At 46.6% G+C, this 22,949-nt stretch overlaps 1 protein-coding gene across 1 annotated transcript in view; it reads right to left on the bottom strand.

The window, feature by feature from the left end:
- The window catches only part of SUPV3L1 (Suv3 like RNA helicase), a 67,121-nt gene that overhangs the window by 6,678 nt on the left and 37,494 nt on the right, over positions 1-22,949 (bottom strand). Inside the window, exons 9-13 of the mRNA XM_038743771.1 lie at positions 22,442-22,622; positions 16,831-16,924; positions 12,874-13,093; positions 10,904-10,984; positions 266-442 (exon numbers count right to left, since the gene is read on the bottom strand). Of these exons, the coding sequence (XP_038599699.1) occupies positions 266-442; positions 10,904-10,984; positions 12,874-13,093; positions 16,831-16,924; positions 22,442-22,622 (753 nt within the window). The remainder of the gene's footprint in view (positions 1-265; positions 443-10,903; positions 10,985-12,873; positions 13,094-16,830; positions 16,925-22,441; positions 22,623-22,949) is intronic.

Here is a 22,949-nt window from a genome sequence, read left to right as displayed (position 1 = left end):
GGGATGAAGACTGCGGGCCCCCCGTGGGACAACCTGATCACCTCGTAACCTCCCCAGTGCTTAGAACCGTGCTTTGCACATGGTAAGCGCTTAATAAATAGCATTATTACTATTATTATTATTAAGTAGTTGTATTTTTCGCTGAAGATTCTCAACAAAAATGCGTGTGCTACCGCCCTTTTGAACGACTCGTGACGAATCCAAGCGACCAACCCTCCAACCCTCCCGCCATCTGTGCACTACCCCCAAAATGAAAGCCACTTACCTTTAGCAGGGAAGTGCAAACAAAAGGCTGCTTTTTATTGATGGGTGCTGTGCAGAACACATACCTCACTCTTAAATTTAAAGGTATGTGCTGGATCATATCCGCTAAGAACTTAAAATCATCCACATTGCAGACGAAATAGTGGCCATCAACCTGAGAGAGACTCACAAAAATGTCCTGGGCGAAGAACAGAGAGTCGAACATTTCTAATTAAAAAACGGCGAGTTTCCAAAAACCGGGCACAGCACATTCATTTATGTGAAAAAAGGCATGACCTTGCCTTTCAGCACAAATGATAAAATGCTTATGTCCACCCAGACACTCATTTGATCTCAGAAAGAACTGCACAATTTGGGAAATAAGATTTCCCACAAACTTCTCTCCCTTCCTACAATTTCCTTTTCAAGGATCCTGATCACATTCCTTCATGTGAATTTAAAATCCGCCAACAGTCGGGAGGACAAAAAATTCCTTCTAATAATAATGGTATTTGCTAAGTGCTCACTATGTGCCAAGCACTATATTAATACACAAGTTCCCTAGTCTAAGTAGCAAAAAAATTCAACAGCCTGCTAAGTAGCAGAAGGCATTCAACTCTTTAAAAAGTTGTTATGTTCCACATGAAGCAACAATTTTGAATTTTCTCTGTGTCCAACAACCATTTCATCCTAATTCCATGGCTGAGGACAGATATAGGACTCATGCTGTAACCTAAAAAAGAAACGAGTCACTTCTCTTGCGTAGGAAAAACCAGCTTCAACAGTTATCAAAAGGCTGAAAAAGATTAAGTTTCTTATTTTATCCATCAGTCAAACACTATAACAAATGTCTATACGCAGAGCATTGTACTAATGCGAGAGAGTTTAGATCAAGGAGCTTACGGTCTTCTGGGGGAGACTGACACCAAATAATCGGCAGATAAAAGCCAAGAGGAGAAATGGATCTGTATAAACTGGAGCTTAAATTGTAGGTTACGTAAGTTGAAATGTTCGGAAGTTTGTCAAATTGGTGCAGGGCTACTGAGAGGGGATGGGATATCGGGAGAAGAAACATTCCTGGGGAAAGACCTCCTGGAAAAGCTGCAAACTCAAAAGGCTTTGGAAGATGAGGCGGCACAATGGATGGCTATGTTGCCAACTTGTACTTCCCAAGTGCTTAGTACAGTGCTCTGCACACAGTAAGCGCTCAATAAATACGATTGATGATGATGATGATGGCTAGACGTTAAGCAAGTGGGAGTTCCCTGCAGGGCAGGAGGAAGGGAAGCTGAGGGGAAAGAGCACGGGCCCGGGGAATCCGAGGACCCAGGTTCTAATCCCAGCTTTGCCACTGGCCTCTCGCGTAACACTCTAACACTTGACTGCTCTGTGCCTCAGTTTCCTCATCTGGAAAATGAGGATTCGACCCTTGTTCTCCCTCCCCACACGGACTGTGTTTAAACCGGATTGCCTTGTATCTTCCCCAGCGTTCATTACAGTGCTTGGCACGTAGTAAGTGTTAAAAACCAAAAAGAAAAAAAAGATGGGCTTGAGCATTTAATCTATCGATGTTGTTTACTGAGCGCTTACTGCGTGCGGAGCACTGTCCCAAGCAACTGGGAGAGTGTGATTCCATATGGTGCGCAGACACGATCCCTGCCTGAAAGGAGCTTAAAGATTAGAGGAGACACTAAATTACAGATGCGTATGTATATAAGTGCTGTAGGTGTCATTTGAAAAACAAGGTGCTTAAGGGGTACAGACCCAATTTATCAATTGTATTTATTGAGCGCTTACTATGTGCAGAGCACTGTACTAAGACCCAATTGTATCGGCAACACAGAAAGGAGGGTGAATAAGGGTGAATAATAATAATGATAATAATAATGGCATTTATTAAGCACTTACTATGTGCAAAGCACTGTTCTAAGCACTGGGGAGGTTACAGGGTGATCAGGCTGTCCCACGGGGGGCTCTCAGTCTTAATCTCCATTTTACAGATGAGGTAACAGGCCCAGAGAAGTGAAGTGACTTGTCCAAAGTCACACAGTTGACAAGTTGGAGAGTTGGGATTTGAACCCATGACCTCTGACTCCAAAGCCCGGGCTCTTTCCACTGAGCCACGCTGCTTCCCAACAAGGAAGGCCTCTTGGAGGTGTGATATTAATAACAGTGGTGTTTGTTAAATGCTTACTGTGTGCCAGGCACTATACTAAGCACCGGGGTCGATACGGGCAAGTCAAACTGGACAGTCCCTGTCCCACATTCATTCATTCATTTAATCAATCGTATTTACTGAGCGCTTACTGTGTGCACAGCACTGTATTAAGCGCTTGGGAAGTACAAGTTGGCAACATCTAGAGACGGTCCCTACCCAACAGTGGTCTCCACATGGGGCTGATTAGGTGAATGAAGCCCAGAGAAGTGAAGTGACTTGCCCAAAGTCACACAGCATTCATTCATTCATTCAGTCGCATTCATTGAGCACTTACTATGTGCAGAGCACCGTACTAAGCGCTTGGGAAGTACAAACCGGCAACGTATAGAGACAGTCCCTACCCAACAACGGGCTCACAGTCTAGAATGGGGAGACAGACAACAAGACAAAACATGTGGAAAGGTGTCAATCATCAGAATAAGTAGAAATAAAGCTAGATGCACATCATTTACAAAACAAATACAACAGTCAATATGTACAAATAGTGGACAGGTGTCAAGTCATCAGAATAAATAGAAGTAAAGCTAGATTCATTCATTCATTCATTCAATCGTATTTATTGAGCGCTTACTGTGTGCAGAGCACTGGACTAAGAGCTTGGGAAGTACAAGTTGGCAACAACGCACATCATTAATAAAATAAACAGAATAGCAAACATGTACAAATAAAAGGAAAAGGGGTACAGACCCAATTGTACCGGCAACACAGAAAGGGGAGTGGATACGGGAATAATAATGGCATTTATTAAGCGCTCACTATGTGCAAAGCACTGTTCTAAGAGCTGGGGAGGTTACCCCTCATCCCCCTCTCCATCCCCACCGTCTTACCTCCTTCCCTTCCCCACAGCACCTGCATATATGTATATATGTTTGTACATATTTATTACTCTATTTCTTTATTTATTTTACCTGTACATATCTATTCTATTTATTTTATTTTGTTAATATGTTTGGTTTTGTTCTCTGTCTCCCCCTTCTAGACTGTGAGCCCACTGTTGGGTAGGGACCGTCTCTATATGTTGCCAACTTGTCCTTCCCAAGCGCTTAGTCCAGTGCTCTGCACACAGTAAGCTCTCAATAAATACGATTGATTGATTGATTGATTGATACAGGGAAGTCCACCAGCGGAGAACTGGCGGAGCCGGGATTGGAACCCACGACCTTCTGGTTCCCAAGACCATGTTCTACACATTACACCATGCTGCTTCAGGGCAAAGGTGAAGAGGAGGGTGCTCAGTCGGATATGAAAGGAGAGAGACTTCCATGCAGGAGGGAAGACGCGGGCCAAGAGTCGGCAGCAAGCTAAGATGAGATGGAGATGGATTGTAGTAGATCACTGAAGTAAGGTAGGAGGCTATCTACGTTCAAGTAGCCCTCCGAGAAGGATTTAGCCCCATTTACCTTTAATTTGCCTATTTTTTATACATATTACCTTTTTAGCTGGACCAAATGAGCCTATTTTGACTGTGAATATTAATCTAGAATATTAATCTTCTAGACTGCGAGCCCGCTGTTGGGTAGGGACCGTCTCTATACGTTGCCAACTTGGACTGCCCAAGCTCTGCGCACAGTAAGCGCTCAATCAATACGATTGAATGAATGAATGAATATTTGGGAACACTTTTGCTTTTGGGATTTGTTTGCTGTGACTACACTGAATGGAATCCCGAGGTTAAATTGATTTATTTGTACATATTGATTCTATTTATTTTATTTTGTTGCTATGTTTTGTTTTGTTCTCTGTCTCCCCCTTCTAGACTGTGAGCCCGCTGTTGGGTAGGGACCGTCCCTAGATGTTGCCAACTCGTACTTCCCAAGCGCTTAGTCCAGTGCTCTGCACACAGTAAGCGCTCAATAAATACGATTGAATAAATGAATGAATATTTGGGAACACTTTTGTTTTGGGGATTTGGTTGCTGTGACTACACTGAATGGAATCCCGAGGTTAAATTGATTTACTTTATTTGTACATATTGATTCTATTTATTTTATTTTGTTGCTATGTTTTGTTTCGTTCTCTGTCTCCCCCTTCTAGCCTGTGAGCCCACTGTTGGGTAGGGACCGTCTCTAGATGTTGCCCACTTGGACTTCCCAAGTGCTTAGTCCAGTGCTCTGCACACAGTAAGCGCTCAATAAATACGACTGAATAAATGAATGAATATTTGGGAACACTTTTGTTTTTGGGATTTGTCTGCTGTGACTGCACTGAATGGAATCCCGAGGTTAAATTGATTTATTTTATTTGTACATATTGATTCTATTTATTTTATTTTGTTGCTATGCTTTGTTTCGTTCTCTGTCTCCCCCTTCTAGCCTGTGAGCCCACTGTTGGGTAGGGACCGTCTCTAGATGTTGCCAACTCGTACTTCCCAAGCGCTTAGTCCAGTGCTCTGCACATCGTAAGCGCTCAATACGATTGAATGAAAGGGGAAGAGTTGATAATGTACAAAAGTTCACGGGAAGGAACTTGCGTTTGATGCAGAAGGGGATGAACAGCTACTGGAGAGGAGTGGGAAGACGCGGACTGAACGCTTTTTCCGAAAGATGATCTGGGCAGCAGAGGGAAGTAAGGACTGCAGAGGGGACCGACGGGAGGCAGGGAGGTCGGCGAGGAGGAGGATGCGGTAATCAAGGCGGGATAGGATAAGTGCTCGGATCAGCATGGTAGCGGTTTGGAGGGAGATGAGAGGGCGGATTCTAGAAACGTGGTGATGGTAGACCCGACAGGATTTGGTGACAGATGGGATGAGAAGGACGAGTCGATGATAATGCCCCCGTTACCGCCTTTCTTAGAAGGGGCTTGGGTAGGAAGATGAACAGTATCTGTTTTGAGTGTTGAAGTGAGTTGAGTGTGAAGTGAAGACGGGACCCCCAAGAATAAACCTCCCGAAGGCAGGAGGAAATGTGACTTGCAGAGAAGGATCTGGAGAGGTCGTGGAAAGGTAAGCCATGGAAGCGAATGAGTTCCCCAAGGGAGAGGGTACACACGGAGAAAAGAAGGGGACCCAGAAATGGGAACTGAGGAAGTCCCTCAGTTAGGGGGTGGGAGGCAAGGGAGGAGCCAGAGAAAGAGACTTGAGAAGGAGTAGCCAGAAAGACAGGAGGAGAACCAGAAGGACCATGTCGGTGACGCCAAGGTTAGACAAAGTTTCCAGAGAAAGAGGGTGATCTACAGTGTCCATGGCAACCCAGAGGTTAAGGAGGATCAGAGGCCATGGGAATGGCAAAAAAAGAGATCACTGGTGACTTTAGAGAGGGCAGTTTCATGGAGAGGAAGCCAGATTGCAGGAGGCAAGGAGGGGAAGTAGAGGCAGCTAGCGTAAGTAACTCGCTCTAGGAGTTTGGAGAAGAATGCTGGAAGGGAGGGGGGCAATATAAGCAATTGGGTCACAGGAAGGGTTGGGTTTTTTTTTAGAAAGGGGGTATGTGGGCACATTTGAAAGCCGTGGAAAAGGAGCCCCTGAAGAGTTAGCGGTTCACGATGAGGGCTGCGGAGGGAAGGAAGGGGGCAAATGTTTTAATAAGGTGCAAACGGATGGGGTCCATGGCACAAGTGAAGGGACAGATTTGAAGAGGAGGCAGGAGATCCCCTGAGAGCCTACTCGGAAGGATGGGAGAGGCAAAGAAGGGATAGGAGAAGAGTGGGATTCAAGAGATACAGGGGAGATTTTAGGGAGCAAAGAGGTTACAGGTGGCAAAGATGAGAATGAGGCTCAGCAAGTAACAAGTGAACCTGAGAGCTGGGGTGTAGTGGGAGAAGACGAGTGGACCTAGGTGGAAGGGAGAGAGAGCTGATTCTGTGCCTTTTGGCCAGTGGTGAGAAGTTTCTGCAGAGAGGAATGGGTAACCACTGGAGATTTTTGAGGAGTGGAGAGATGTGATTTGGAAAGAGCACGGAGACTGGGAGGATCGGAGTTCTCAGCTGGGCTCGGCCACCTGACTTCTGTGTGACCTTGGGTGAATCACTTAACTTCTCTGGGCCTGAGTTCCTCTACTGTAAAATGGCGATCACACCCTTCTCCCTCCTACTCAGACTGTGAGTTTTACGTGGGACAAAGACTCTCTTCCCTGCTCCACCCCAGCTGTTCAGCGCTGTGAGCACTCGAACAAGTAACTTAATTATTAAGTATGAACTCGGAGAGGAGAGAGATTGGAGGCAGGGAGACCAGTGGGGCGACAGACAAGGATAGGACAAGTGTCTAAAACCACGGTGGTGGCCATTTGGATGGAGAGGAACGAACATCTCCAGGAAATACTGACGAGATTTTGTGATCGCCTGAAAGCACGAAATAAAAGAGAGGGAGGAGTCGAGGATGACGCCCAGGTTGTGGACCTCAGAGACGGGGAGGACGGTGTGGTTGTCGACTGGGATGGGAAAATCGGAAAGCGAGAAGATGATCCGGGAGAGAAACTTGGGGGACACCCACAGTTAGAGGGAGGGAGGAAGAGCCAGCTAAAGAGATGGAAATCAATCAATCAATCATATTTATTGAGCGCTTACTGTGTGCAGAGCACTGTACTAAGCGCTTGGGAAGGACAAGTGGTGACAAATAGAGACAGTCCCTACTCAACTGTGGGCTCACAGTCTAGAAGGAGAGAGCAGCCAGAGAAGTAAGAGGAGAACCAAGAGAGGACTGTGTCGATGAAACCACGGGTAGACAGCAGGCGAGCCCGTCTTCTAGACTATCAGCCCCTTGTTGGGTAGGGATTGTCTCTATTTGTTGATGAACTGTACTCTCCAAGCGCTCAGTACAGTGCTCTGCACCCAGTAAGCGCTCAATAAACACGACTGAAAGAATGAATCTGCAGGAGAAGGGACTGGTCCACCGTGCCAAATGCAGCTCAGAGGGTGAGCAGGAGATTAGACTAAAATAGAGTGCATTAGATTTGGCGAGGAGGCGGTCAGTGGTGATCTTCAAGAGCTCGGCGCGAAGTGGAGTGAATTGGATAGACACCAAATTGCTGAGGGCCAAGGATGAAGCTGAGGCAGGGAAAGTGGAGGAAGCGCTGCTTTACAGTCCATTAGAAGAGTGTGAGCAGGAATCAATGAACAGCACCTCTCAAGCACTTTCCATTGGCAGAGCCCTGTAGGGAATGACTGAGGAGATCCAGGGAAGGTTGGTTTTTATTTTTAAGACGGGGGAGTCGCGAGCACGTTTAAAGACAGACGAATGAACCACCAGAGAGAGCGGTTTCAGGCGGTTAGCTGAAGGTGCTTTAAAAGTTTCTGAAAACTGCAACCACGTAGGCTCATCGCAAAATCGTGCCTCCGCGCTACTCCACGTTAAGGAGAGATTTCACACAATGACAAATGCTAAAGAGCCTTCCTTACCCTTCTGCCAAGTGCCCACTTCAGCGGAAGCAAGAGTTCTCTCTCAACGTACTCAAGAAATGTTGCCGACCCGTACTTCCCAAGTGCTTACTACAGTGCTCTGCACACAGTACGCGCTTAACAAATACCATTATTATTATTTATTTTGTTAATATGTTTTGTTGACTGTCTCCCCGTTCTAGCCTGTGAGCCCGCTGTTGGGTAGGGACCGTCTCTAAATGTTGCCGACTTGTACTTCCCAAGCGCTTAGCACAGTGCTCTGCACATAGTAAGCCCTTAATACCATTATTATTATTATTATAAATGATAATAGTAAGTCCTTAATACCATTATTATTATTATAAATGATAATAGTAAGCGCTTAACAAATACCATTATCATCATTATTATAAATGATAATAATAATCATTATTATTATTATAAATGATAATAATAATAATGGTACTTGTTAAGTACTTACTATGTATCAAGCACTGTACTAAGTGCTGGGGTCGCTACAAGGTCATCAGATCCCACATGAGGCTCGCAGTCTGAATAGGAGGGAGCGGAGATATCAAATCTCCATTTTGTAGGGGAGGGAACGAAGGCCCAGAGAAGTTAAGTGACTTGGCCAAGGTCACCAAGCAGACAAGTGCTCGTTCTGACGCGCCCCAGGCCCCGTCCTCTGTACACTAGAGGCCATGCTGCTTCTCTGAGGAAAAGACAACTGCATATGGCTTGGAATATCCTCTCCGAGCCAGCCTTCAAACCCTGCTCTTCAAACGTGGCAGTCCAGGAGGCCTTCCCAGACTGGGCCCCCCCTCCCTCCCTCTGCCCTACCCCCTTCCCCTCCCTACAGCATTTGTATATATTTGTACAGATTTATTACCCTATTTTATTTGTACATACTTACTGTTTACTTTATTTATGATGTGTACATAGCTATAATTCCATTTATTCTGACAGTATTGATACCCGTCTACATGTTTTGTTATATTTGTACAGATTTATTACCCTATTTTATTTGTACATATTTACTGTTTACTGCAGTTATGATGTGTACATAGCTATAATTCCATTTATTCTGACAGTATTGATACCCGTCTACATGTTTTGTTATATTTGTACAGATTTATTACCCTATTTTATTTGTACATATTTACTGTTTTTATTTATAATGTGTATAGAGCTACAATTCCATTTATTCCGACAGTATTGACACCCGTCTACATGCTTTGTTTTGTTGTCTGTCTCCCCCTTCGAGACTGTGAGCCCGCTGTTGGGTAGGGACCGTCCCTCTATGTTGCCGATTTGTACTTCCCAAGTGTTTAGTACAGTGCTCTGCACACAGTAAGTGCTCAATAAATACGATTGAATGAATGAATGACCTCTGACTCCTGAGCCGGTACTCTTTCCACTAAGCCACAATGCTTCTCTAATGATAGTAATAATAGTAATAGTAATAATTTAATTCTATTTGTTCTGACGATTTTGACACCTGTCTACTTGCGCTTTGTTTTGTTGTCCGTCTCCCCCTTCTAGACTGTGCGCCCGTTGTTGGGTAGGGACCGTCTCTATCTGTTGCTGACTTGTACTTCCCAAGCGCTTAGTACGGTGCTCTGCACACAGTAAGCGCTCAAGAAATACGATTGAATGAATGAATGAATGACCTCTGACTCCTGAGCCCGTACTCTTTCCACTAAGCCACAATGCTTCTCTAATAATAGTAATAATTTAATTCTATTTGTTTTGACGATTTTGACACCTGTCTACTTGCTTTGTTTTGTTGTCTGTCTCCCCCTTCTAGACTGTGAGCCCGCTGTTGGGTAGGGACCGTCTATGTTGCCAATTTGTACTTCCCAAGCATTTAGTACAGTGCTCTGCACACAGTAAGCACTCAATAAATACGATTGAATGAATGAATGAATGAATGACCTCTGACTCCTGAGCCCGTACTCTTTCCACTAAGCCACAATGCTTCTCTAATAATAGTAATAATTTAATTCTATTTGTTCTGACGATTTTGACACCTGTCTACTTGCTTTGTTTTGCTGTCTGTCTCCCCCTTCTACACTGTGAGCCCGCTGTGAGCCCGCTGGTGGGTAGGGACTGTCTCTCTATGTTGCCGATTTGTACTTCCCAAGCGTTTAGTACAGTGCTCTGCACACAGTAAGCGCTCAATAAATACGACAATGAAAGAATGACCTCTGACTCCCAAGCCCGTACTCTTTCCACTAAGCCACAACACTTCTCTAATAATAGTAATAATTTAATTCTACTTGTTCTGACGATTTTGACACCTGTCTACTTGCTTTGTTTTGTTGTCTGTCTCCCCCTTCTAGACTGTGAGCCCGTTGTTGGGTAGGGACCGTCTCTATATGTTGCCGATTTGTACTTCCCAAGCGTTTAGTACAGTGCTCTGCACACAGTAAGTGCTCAATAAATACGATTGAATGAATGAATGGATGGATATATGTTGCCGATTTGTGCTTCCCAAGCGTTTAGTACAGTGCTCTGCACACAGTAAGTGCTCAATAAATACGATTGAATGAATGAATGGATATATGTTGCCGATTTGTACTTCCCAAGCGTTTAGTACAGTGCTCTGCACACAGTAAGTGCTCAATAAATACGATTGAATGAATGAATGGATGGATATATGTTGCCGATTTGTGCTTCCCAAGCGTTTAGTACAGTGCTCTGCACACAGTAAGTGCTCAATAAATACGATTGAATGAATGAATGGATATATGTTGCCAATTTGTGCTTCCCAAGCGTTTAGTACAGTGCTCTGCACACAGTAAGCGCTCAATAAATACGATTGAATGAATGAATGGATATGTGTTGCCGATTTGTACTTCCCAAGCGTTTAGTACAGTGCTCTGCACACAGTAAGCGCTCAATAAATACGATTGAATGAATGAATGGATACATGTTGCCGATTTGTGCTTCCCAAGCGTTTAGTACAGTGCTCTGCACACAGTAAGCGCTCAATAAATATGATTGAATAAATGAATCGTAGAGTCATTTAATCCAATTAAAAACCAAGGTAGCCCACCCGCACGGTGATATAAACCAGCTGCACATCACTAATAGCTTAGGAAGGAGAAGGCGAGGTGAATTTCTACTTACAATCAGATTGGAGAGGGTGGCATCGGGAAGTTGGTATGCGAACATCTCGATCTGTTCAGCCGTGGGGTGAAGACCAGCTGCCTTTAGGGATGGCGAGAAGGAAATCAAAACTCTTTTCAGAAACCGCCCCCCCCAAAAACCCGGCGAGTGGGTCCTCAGGCCACGTCAGGATGGGGCCCGAAGCCGAACGGAGGGGCCTGGCTGACCGCCACAGAATCCACCTGCTGCCCACTGCGCAAGGGGATACAAGTCACTGTCTTAATCCCCATTTTACAGATGAGGGAACTGAGGCCGAGAGAAGTGACTTGTAATTAATTAATTAATGATGGCATTTGGTGAGCACTTACAATGTGCAAAGCACTGCTCTAAGCGCTGGGGGGATACAAGGTCAGGTGGAAATGCTTTGCAGGCTGGGGCTGAGCTAGCCGGCCGATCACTCGTCTCTTTCCAGCCGTCCAAGCTGGATAAAAGCCTTCAAGGCCCGTGACCCCGTTAGCCACCTTCCAATGGGGCCCAACAACTTACACAATGGCTCCAAAGGGATGAGGTTTTGGCTCTCTCCGGCAGCTCTGGCCTTTGGATTTCACCCATAATAATAATGACGATGGCATTTGTGCTTACTATGTGCAAAGCAGTGTTCTAAGCGCTGGGGAGGTTGTCCCACATGGGGCTCACAGTCTTAATCCCCATTTTCCAGATGAGGTAACAGGCCCAGAGAAGTGAAGTGACTTGCTCCAAGTCACACAGCTGACAAGCGGCAAAGCCGGGACTAGAACCCATGACCTCTGACTGAGCCGCGCTGCTTATCTAACCGTACCTCGTTCTCCTCAGCGTACCTCGTTCTCGCCTGTCCCGCCGTCAACCCCCGGCCCACGTCCTCCCCCGGGCCTGGAATGCCCCCAATCCCTCTGCCCATCCGCCAAGCTCGCTCTCTTCCTCCCTTCAAGGCCCTACTGAGAGCTCACCTCCTCCAGGAGGCCTTCCCACACTGAGCCCCTTCCTTCCTCTCCCCCTCGTCCCCCTCTCCATCCCCCCATCTTACCTCCTTCCCTTCCCCACAGCACCTGTATATATGTATATATGTTTGTACATATTTATTACTCTATTTATTTAATTTACTTGTACATATCTATTCTATTTATTTTATTTTGTTAGTATGTTTGGTTTTGTTCTCTGTCTCCCCCTTTTTGACTGTGAGCCCGCTGTTGGGTAGGGACCGTCCCCATATGTTGCCAACTTGTACTTCCCAAGCGGCTTAGTACAGTGCTCTGCACACAGTAAGCGCTCAATGAATACGATTGATGATGATGACGATCTAACAGACTCCGCTTCTGGGTCGAGGCACCCGCTTTTTTTAATGGCGTCTATTAAGCGCTTACTCGATGTGAGGGACTAGGGGGGAAACTCTCCTTCTCCAGCCCAGTCCGCTCCTCTGCCGCCACTAATCTCGCCACCGAGCCATGCTGCTAGAGAAGCAGCATGGCTCAGTGGAAAGAGCCTGGGCTTTGGAGTCAGAGGTCGTGGGTTCAAATCCCAGCTCTGTCACTTGTCAGCTGTGTGACTTTGGGCAAGTCACTTAACTTCTCTGGGCCTGTTCCCTCATCTGTAAAATGGGGATTAAGACTGTGAGCCCCACGTGGGACAACCTGATTACCTTGTATCTACCCCAGCGCTTAGAACAGTGCTTTGCACATAGTAAGTGCTAAACAAATACCAACATTATTATTATTATTATTAATCTCCTGACCGGGCCTCGTTCTCGCCCGTCCCGCTGTCGACCCACTGTGAGCCCACTGTTGGGTAGGGACTGTCTCCACATGTTGCCAACTTGGACTTCCCAAGCGCTCAGTACAGTGCTCTGCACACAGTAAGCGCTCAATAAATACGACTGATTGACTGATTGATTCTCCCGGCAACCGTTAATCCCCTTCGGACCCCACCCCGGAGGCGTGCGAGGTAGCTGGCCTTACCGCCATGGGCTCCACGGGCCTGTTCAAAATCTCCTTCAACAGTTTCAAGTCTTCGCGGTACATGGTGGTGACCTCCCCCTCCTTGAACTTGGTGCTGAATCGCCCGGCCCGGCCGGCAATCTGCAGGGCCTGGGAGGTGGTGATCGGCTCCATCTCTTTCTCCCCCTTCTCGTTGATACAGGGCTTGATGAGGGAGTTAAAGATTATTCGCTTGATGCTCCTGAAACAGGTCCAACGGACAGAGATCACCGACCCAATCTAACAGAATAGGCATCTCCCTTCTTGAATCACGGGTCAAATTTTCACCTCTTTTTCTCCTCTTCCTCCAGGCACCAACATTCACTTTCAGAAACTTGGGGGGAAAAAAACCCAATTTCTTACCTGATATTCTTTCAACACGCACAAAATAGTAACTGGTGACGGTAATGATGATAATGATGGCATTTGTTAAGCGCTTACTATGTGCAAAGCGCGCTGGGGGGATACAAGGTCAGCAGGTTGTCCCACACGGGGCTCACAGTCTTAATCCCCATTTTATAGACGAGGGAACTCAGGCCAAGAGAAGTGACTTGTAATTAATTAATTAATGATGGCATTTGGTGAGCACTTACTATAATAATAATAATAATGGCATTTATTAAGCGCTTACTATGTGCAAAGCACTGTTCTAAGCACTGGGGAGGTTACAAGGCGATCAGGTTGTCCCACGGGGGGGCTCACAGTCTTAATCCCCATTTTACAGATGAGGCAACTGAGGCCCAGAGAAGTTAAGTGACTTGTAATTAATTACTTAACGATGGCACTTGTTAAGCGCTTACTATGTGCAAAGCACTGTTCTAAGCGCTGGGGGGGAGATACAACGCGATCAGGTTGTCCCACGTGGGGCTCACAGTCTTAATCTCCATTTTACAGATGAGGCAACTGAGGCCCAGAGAAGTTAAATGACTTGTAATTAATTAATTAACGATGGCACTTGTTAAGCGCTTACTATGTGCAAAGCACTGTTCTAAGCGCTGGGGGGGATACAACGCGATCAGGTTGTCCCACGTGGGGCTCACAGTCAATCCCCATTTTACAGATGAGGTGGCTGAGGCTCAGAGAAGTGAAGTGACTTGCCCAAGGTCACACAGCAGACATGTGGCAGAGCCGGGATTCGAACCCATGATCTCTGACTCCAAAGCCCTGGCTCTTTCCACTGAGCCACGCTGCTTCTCACTGTAAGGCACAAGCTAAGAGTTCTCCCTTTCCTCCTCTTTCAAGGTGTCTTATGAGTAACTACATTCATTCATTCTTATTTATACACACCACACCTGGAGCATTGCTGAATTTTTAAAAGCAAATGTGGAGTCCCTAAAAGGCCCCCTTTTTTTTTAAAACGGTATTTGTTAAGCACTTCCTCTGTGCCAGGCACTGTAGTAGGCGCTGAGGCGGACGACAAGCAAATCAGATTGGACGCAGTTCGGGGCCCACACGGGGCTCAGTCTGAATCTCCGGCTCACAGATGATGCGGTAACCGAGGCAAAGGGGTGGCACAGAGAAGCGAAGCGAGCGCTTAGTACAGTGCTCTGCACATAGTAAGCGCTCAATAAATATGATTGACGAGTGGCCGCGGCAGAACTAGAACTGGACGCCCAAGCCCGTGTGTGTCTTCCACTACGCCGCACTGGTTCCCCTGCTGCTTCACTTTTACCAGGACTGACGTGACTACGCGATTACTTCATCATCATCATCAATCGTATTTATTGAGCGCTTACTGTGTGCAGAGCACTGTACTAAGCGCTTGGGAAGGACAAGTTGGCAGCATATAGAGACGGTCCCTACCCAACAGTGGGCTCACAGTCTAAAAGGGGGAGACAGAGAACAAAACCAAACATACTAACAAAATAAAATAGAATAGATATGTGCAAGTAAAATAGAGTAATAAATATGTACAAACATATATCCATATACACAGGTGCTGTGGGGAAGGGAAGGAGGTAAGATGGGGGGGATGAGAGGGGGACGAGGGGGAGAGGAAGGAAGGGGCTCAGTCTGGGAAGGCCTCCTGGAGGAGGTGAGCTCTCAGTAGGGCCTTGATTACTTGTTACTAATTCACAAGAGCACCTGTAGGCGATTCGCCGACAGGGCATCCGCAAAGCAGTACGGTTATCGTTTCATTCATTCAGTTGTATTTATTGAGCGCTTACTGTGTGCAGAGCACTGTACTAAGCGCTTGGGAAGTCCAAGTCGGCACCGTATAGAGACGGTCCCTACCCAACGGCGGGCTCACAGGCTAGAAGTTTCAAAAGCGATGCTAAAAATGACTGGCTCAAGGACATAAGCAAGTTAAGGGGAAAACAGGGAACTCAAACTCTGGACCCCCCCAACAAATGATACGTTTTCTTTCATCCAACAAACACACAGAGCAAGGTCCTGGGAGTCGGAGGACCCGGGTTCTAATCCCGGCTCTGCCGCTTGATGACCGTGTAACCCTGAGCAAGTCACTTTACTTCTCTGTGCCTCAGTGACCTCATCTGTCAAATGGGGACTCAATACTTGTTCTCACTCCCCACGAGGCTGTGAGCCTCATGAGGCTCAGCGTGGCTCAGTGATAGATGGGCACGACACTTTACTTCTCTGTGCCTCAGTGACCTCACCTGTAAAATGGGGACTCAATACTTGTTCTCACTCCCCACGAGGCTGTGAGCCTCATGAGGCTCAGCGTGGCTCAGTGAAAGATGGGCACGACACTTTACTTCTCTGTGCCTCAGTGACCTCATCTGTAAAATGGGGACGCAATACTTGTTCTCACTCCCCACGAGGCTGTGAGCCTCATGAGGCTCGGCGGAAAGATGGGCAAGTCACTTTACTTCTCTGTGCCTCAGTGACCTCATCTGTAAAATGGGGACTCAATACTTGTTCTCACTCCCCACGAAGCTGTGAGCCTCATGAGGCTCAGTGGAAAGAGCCCGGGCTTTGGAGTCCAAGATCACGGGTTCGAAGCCCGGCTCTGCCGATTGTCAGCTGTGTGACTTTGGGCAAGTCACTTCACTTCTCTGGGCCTCAGTTACCTCATCTGTAAAGTGGGGATGAAGACTGTGAGCCCCCTGGGGGGCAACCTGATCACCTTGTAACCTCCCCAGCGCTTAGAACAGTGCTTTGCACATAGTAAGCGCTTAATAAATGCCATTATTATTATTATGATGAGGGACATGGGCTGTGTCTGGCCTGATTATTTTCCCCTCTAGACTGTGCTCAGTGGAAAGAGCATGGGGTTTGGAATCAGAGGTCATGGGTTCGAATCCCGGCTCCACCACAAGTCTGCTGCGTGACCTTGGGCAAGTCACTTAACTTCTCTGAGCCTCGGTTACCTCATCTGTGAAAATGGGGATTAAGACTGTGAGCCCCCCATGGGACAACTTGATCATCATCATCATCATCATCAATCGTATTTATTGAGCGCTTACTGTGTGCAGAGCACTGTACTAAGCGCTTGGGAAGTACAAATTGAGAGACAGTCCCTACCCAACAGTGGGCTCACAGTCTAAAAGGGGGAGACGGAGAACAAAACCAAACATACTAACAAAATAAAATAAATAAATAAAATTGATCACACTGTAACCCCCCCAGCGCTTAGAACAGTGCTTTGCACATAGTAAGCGCTTAACAAATGCCATCATTATTATTATTCAGAGCAGGGAATGGGTTACACTGTACTCTCCCCCAAGTGTTTAGTACGGTGCTCTGCACACCAGTAATGATAATAATAATAACGATGGCACTTATTAAGCGCTTACTATGTGCAAAGCACTGTTCTAAGTGCTCAATAAATATGACTGGCCATGCAAAATTCTTCATCCCCAAGAGAAAACCCTCAGCGTGTGCTGGAACGAGCACTTTCTTAAACGGCGTTCACTCTGGGTGGGCAGGCGGCCTCCCGAAGGACAGCCCTTCATTGGGTCAGTGTGCGGTACTTACAAATTAAGTCCCATGCCAATGGCATCTGTGGCCACCAGGATCTTGCAGGGATCGTCGGGGTCGTTGAATTTTTTGGCCTGGGTCAGTTTTGTCCCTGAAATCGGAGCAATCGCAAGACAGTCCAGGTTAGGCCGGCATTCCCACCCTTGGGCCCCCAGGTCCCTCCCCCCGGCATGAGAAGAGAAGCAGCGGGGCTCAGTGGAAAGAGGCTGGGCTTGGGAGTCGGAGGTCATGGGTTCTAATCCCGGCTCTGCCACTTAGCTATGTGACTTTGGGCAAGCCACTTCACTTCTCTGGGCCTCAGTTGCCTCGTCTGTAAAATGGGGATTAAGACTGTGAGCCCCACGTGGGACAACCTGATCACCTTGTATCTCCCCTAGCGCTTAGAACAGTGCTAGGCACTTTGTTCTCTGTCTCCCCCTTCTAGACTGTGAGCCCACTGTTGGGTAGGGACTGTCTCTATGTGTTGCCAACTTGTACTTCCCAAGCGCTTAGTACAGTGCTCTGCACACAGTAAGTGCTCAATAAATACTATTGATTGATTGATTAACAAATGCCATCATTATTATTATTATGTGACTTCCTTTCCCCCTCTCAGTTGGGGCGTCTCTTCTCTTTATACCCTCTCGCCACATGATTTCCAGGGACGCACACTTTCACCACCTGCATCACCGAGAAAGCCATCAGCCCCGGCACCGAACATCCCCCAAACCTTCTGTTGTGTAACCCTGGGCAAGCTGCTTCGCTTCTCTGTGCCTCAGTTACCTCCTCTGTAAAATGGTGATGGAGATAAGGAGCCCCATGTGGGACAGGGGCTGTAACCAACCCTATCTGCTTGTTTCCATTCCCCAGACTGGATTTGCCTGGCACATAGTAAGTGCTTAACAAATACTGTGATTATTATTATTACTAGAGGGGAACACTGTGAAAACACACTGCCTGTGAGAGACAAAAAACCAAAACCCCTGTGTGAAAATTTGTCACCTTAGGATAGATAGATGTGGAATTTGGTAGTCGGGAGGGCCCCGTCTAACACCTTTATTGAATCCCCTAAACCTGTTGCTAGAAGTGGTTCCCCAGAATGGATTTGCCTGGCACATAGTAACTGCTTAACAAATACCGTGATTATTATTATTACTAGAGGGGAACACTGTGAAAAGACACTGCCGTGAGAGACAAAAGACCAAAACCCCTGCGTGAAAATTTGTCACCTTAGGATAGCCAGAGATGTGGAATTTGGTACTCGGGAGGGCCCCGTCTAACGTCTTTATTGAATCCCCTAAACCTGTCGCTAGAAGCGGTCCCCAGAATGGATTTGCCTGGCACATAGTAAATGCTTAACAAATACCATGATTATTATTATTACTAGAGGGGAACGCTGTGAAAACACACTGCCATGAGAGACAAAAGACCAAAACCCCTGCATGTAAATTTGTCACTTTAGAATAGCCAGAGATGTGGAATTTGGTACTCGGGAGGGCCCCGTCTAACGCCTTTACTGAATCCCCTAAACCTGCTGCTAGAAGCGGTCCCCAGAATGGATTTGCCTGGCACATAGTAAGTGCTTAACAAACACCGTGATTATTATTATTACTAGAGGGGAACACTGTGAAAACACACTGCCGTGAGAGACAAAAGACCAAAACCCCTGCGTGAAAATTCGTCACCTTAGGATAGCCAGAGATGTGGAATTTGGTACTCGGGAGGGCCCCGTCTAACGCCTTTATTGAATCCCCTAAACCTGTCGCTAGAAGCGGTCCCCAGAATGGATTTGCCTGGCACATAGTAAGTGCCTAACAAATACCGTGATCATTATTATTATTAGAGGGGAACACTGTGAAAACACACTGCCATGAGAGACAAAAGACCAAAATCCTTGCATGAAAATTCGTCACCTTAGAATAGCCAGAGATGTGGAATTTGGCACTCGGGAGGGCCCCGTCTAACGCCTTTATTGAATCCCCTAAACCTGCCGCTAGAAGCGGTCCCCAGAATGGATTTGCCTGGCACATAGTAAGTGCTTAACAAATACCATGATTATTATTATTATTGTTAGAGGGGAACACTGTGAAAACACACTGCCGTGAGAGACAAAAGACCAAAACCCCTGCATGAAAATTCGTCACCTTAGGATAGCCAGAGATGTGGAATTTGGTACTTGGGAAGGCCCCGACTATCCCTGAGCTGGCCCAAAGAAACGCCTTTATTGAATCCCCTAAACCTGTCGCTAGAAGCGGTCCCCAGAATGGATTTGCCTGGCACATAGTAAGTGCTTAACAAATACTGTGATTATTATTATTATTAGAGGGGAACACTGTGAAAACACACTGCCGTGAGAGACAAAAGACCAAAACCCCTGCATGAAAATTCGTCACCTTAGGATAGCCAGAGATGTGGAATTTGGTACTCAGGAGGGCCCCGTCTAACGCCTTTATTGAATCCCCTAAACATGTCACGGGAAGCGGTCCCCAGAATGGATTTGCCTGGCACATAGTAAGTGCTTAACAAATACCGTGATTATTATTATTATTAGAGGGGAACACTGTGAAAACACACTGCCGTGAGAGACAAAAGACCAAAACCCCTGCATGAAAATTCGTCACCTTAGGATAGCCAGAGATGTGGAATTTGGTACTCGGGAGGGCCCTGTCTAACGCCTTTACTGAATCCCCTAAACCTGTCGCTAGAAGCGGTCCCCAGAATGGATTTGCCTGGCACATACTAAGTGCTTAACAAATACCGTGATTATTATTATTACTAGAGGGGAACACTGTGAAAACACACTGCCATTAGAGAAAAAAGACCAAAACCCCTGCATGAAAATTTGTCACCTTAGGATAGCCAGAGATGTGGAATTTGGTACGCAGGAGAGCCCCGACTATCCCTGAGCTGGCCCAAAGAAACGCCTTTATTGAATCCCCTAAACCTGTCGCTAGAAGCGGTCCCCAGAATGGATTTGCCTGGCACATAGTAAGTGCTTAACAAACACCGGGATTATTATTATTACTAGAGGGGAACACTGTGAAAACACACTGCCGTGAGAGACAAAAGACCAAACCCCTGCATGAAAATTCGTCACCTTAGGATAGCCAGAGATGTGGAATTTGGTACTCGGGAGGGCCCTGTCTAATGCCTTCATTGAATCCCCTAAACCTGTCGCTAGAAGCGGTCCCCAGAATGGATTTGCCTGGCACATACTAAGTGCTTAACAAATACCGTGATTATTATTATTACTAGAGTGGAACACTGTGAAAACACACTGCCATGAGAGACAAATGACCAAAACCCCTGCATGAAAATTCGTCACCCTAGGATAGCCAGAGATGTGGAATTTGGTACTCGGGAGGGCCCCGTCTAACGCCTTTATTGAATCCCCTAAACCTGTCGCTAGAAGCGGTCCCCAGAATGGATTTGCCTGGCACATAGTAAGTGCTTAACACCGTGATTATTATTATTACTAGAGGGGAACACTGTGAAAACACACTGCCGTGAGAGACAAAAGGCCAAAATCCTTGCATGAAAATTTGTCACCTTAGGATAGCCAGAGATGTGGAATTTGGTACTCGGGAGGGCCCCGTCTAACGCCTTTATTGAATCCCCTATACCTGCCGCTAGAAGTGGTCCCCAGAATGGATTTGCCTGGCACATAGTAAGTGCTTAACAAATACCGTGATTATTATTATTACTAGAGGGGAACACTGTGAAAACACACTGCCAGTGAGAGACAAAAGACCAAAACCCCTGCATTAAAATTCCTCACCACCTTAGAATAGCCAGAGATGTGGAATTTGGCACTCGGTAGGGCCCCGTCTAACGCCTTTATTGAATCCCCTAAACCTGTCGCGGGAAGCGGTCCCCAGAATGGATTTACCTGGCACATAGTAAGTGCTTAACAAATACTGTGATTATTACTATTACTAGAGTGGAACACTGTGAAAACACAATGCCGTGAGAGACAAAAGACCAAAATCCTTGCATGAAAATTCCTCACCTTAGAATAGCCAGAGATGTGGAATTTGGTACTCGGGAGGGCCCCGTCTAACGCCTTTATTGAATCCCCTAAACCTGTCGCTAGAAGCGGTCCCCAGAATGGATTTGCCTGGCACATAGTAAGTGCTTAACAAATACCGTGATTATTATTATTATTAGAGGGGAACACTGTGAAAACACACTGCCATTAGAGAGAAAAGACCAAAACCCCTGCATGAAAATTCGTCACCTTAGGATAGCCAGAGATGTGGAATTTGGTACGCGGGAGGACCCCGACTATCCTTGAGCTGGCCCAAAGAAATGCCTTTATTGAATCCCCTAAAACCTGTCGCTAGAAGCGGTCCCCAGAATGGATTTGCCTGGCACATAGTAAGTGCTTAACAAATACCGTGATTATTATTATTGTTAGAGGGGACCACTGTGAAAACACACTGCCGTGAGAGACAAAAGCCCAAACCCCTGCATGGAAATTCGTCACCTTAGGATAGCCAGAGATGGACTGTCTCTATATATTGCCAATTTGTACTTCCCAAGCGCTTAGTACAGTGCTCTGCACATAGTAAGCGCTCAATAAATACGATTGATGATGATGATGATGATGTGGAATTTGGTACTCGGGAGGGCCCCGTCTAACGCCTTTATTGAATCCCCTAAACCTGTCGCTAGACGTGGTCCCCAGAATGGATTTGCCTGGCACATAGTAAGTGCTTAACAAATACTGTGATTATTATTAGAGGGGAACACTGTGAAAACACCCTGCTGTGACAGAAAAGACCAAAATCCTTGCATGAAAATTCTTCACCTTAGAACAGCCAGAGATGTGGAATTTGGTACTTGGGAAGGCCCTGACTATCCCTGAGCTGGCCCAAAGAAACGCCTTTATTGAATCCCCTAAACCTGTCACTAGAAGCGGTCCCCAGAATGGATTTGCCTGGCACATAGTAAGTGCTTAACAAATACCGTGATTATTATCATTATTAGAGGGGAACACTGTGAAAACACACTGCCGTGAGAGACAAAAGACCAAATTCCTTGCATGAAAATTTGTCACCTTAGAATAGCCAGAGATGTGGAATTTGGTACTCGGGAGGGCCCCGTCTAACGCCTTTATTGAATCCCCTAAACATGTCGCGGGAAGCGGTGCCCAGAATGGATTTGCCTGGCACATAGTAACTGCTTAACAAATACCGTGATTATTATCATTATTAGAGGGGAACACTGTGAAAACACAATGCCGTGAGAGACAAAAGACCAAAATCCTTGCATGAAAATTCCTCACCTTAGAATAGCCAGAGATGTGGAATTTGGTACGCGGGAGGGCCCCGTCTAACGCCTTTATTGAATCCCCTAAACCTGTCGCTAGAAGCGGTCCCCAGAATAGATTTGCCTGGCACATAGTACGTGCTTAACAAACACCGTGATTATTATTATTACTAGAGGGGAACACTATGAAGACCAAAACCCCTGTGTGAAAATTCGTCACCTCAGGATAGCCAGAGATGTGGAATTTGGTACTCGGGAGGGCCCCGTCTCACGCCTTTATTGACTCCCCTAAACCTGTCGCTAGAAGCGGTGGGCGGCCGAGCCGCCCCTCCCCGCGGTGATCCCAGCCGGGCCTTACCAGGAGGGAGGCTGCCGTATATGACGGCGGACTCCAGCCCTCGGATTTCGATCTGCCGGCTCACGGAATAAATATCGTTCTTGCTGAAGCAAACTATGCAGTCGCCGGGCTGGAGGTTATCTAGAGATTCTAAGGCGTGATCCAGGACAGTGAAAGGAGTGAGTCTTTTGTAGTTTCGAACCTGAGAGAGAGACAGAGAGAGAGATTAACAAAATAGATTAACAAAGTCGCAACAGGAAGCAGTTTAAAGAGCGCAGGCCTGGCAGGGGACCTGGGTTCTAAACCCGGCTCTGCCGCTTGCCTGCCGAGGTCACTGCGCCTCTCCGGGCCTCAGTTTCCTCACCTGTAAAATGAGGAGTCAACCAATACCCGTCCTCCTACTTCAACTGGGCGCCTCGGGTGGGACAAGGACTGTGTCCCACCTGATTAGTTTTTTTTAAAAAGTGATATTTGTTCAGCGCTTACTACGTGCCAGGCACTCCACTAAACGCTGGGGTAGACGCAGGCT

The sequence above is a fragment of the Tachyglossus aculeatus genome, chromosome 3 (assembly GCF_015852505.1).
Source record: "Tachyglossus aculeatus isolate mTacAcu1 chromosome 3, mTacAcu1.pri, whole genome shotgun sequence".
Lineage (NCBI taxonomy): Eukaryota > Metazoa > Chordata > Mammalia > Monotremata > Tachyglossidae > Tachyglossus > Tachyglossus aculeatus.
This window is presented reverse-complemented; position numbering and strand designations above follow the sequence as displayed.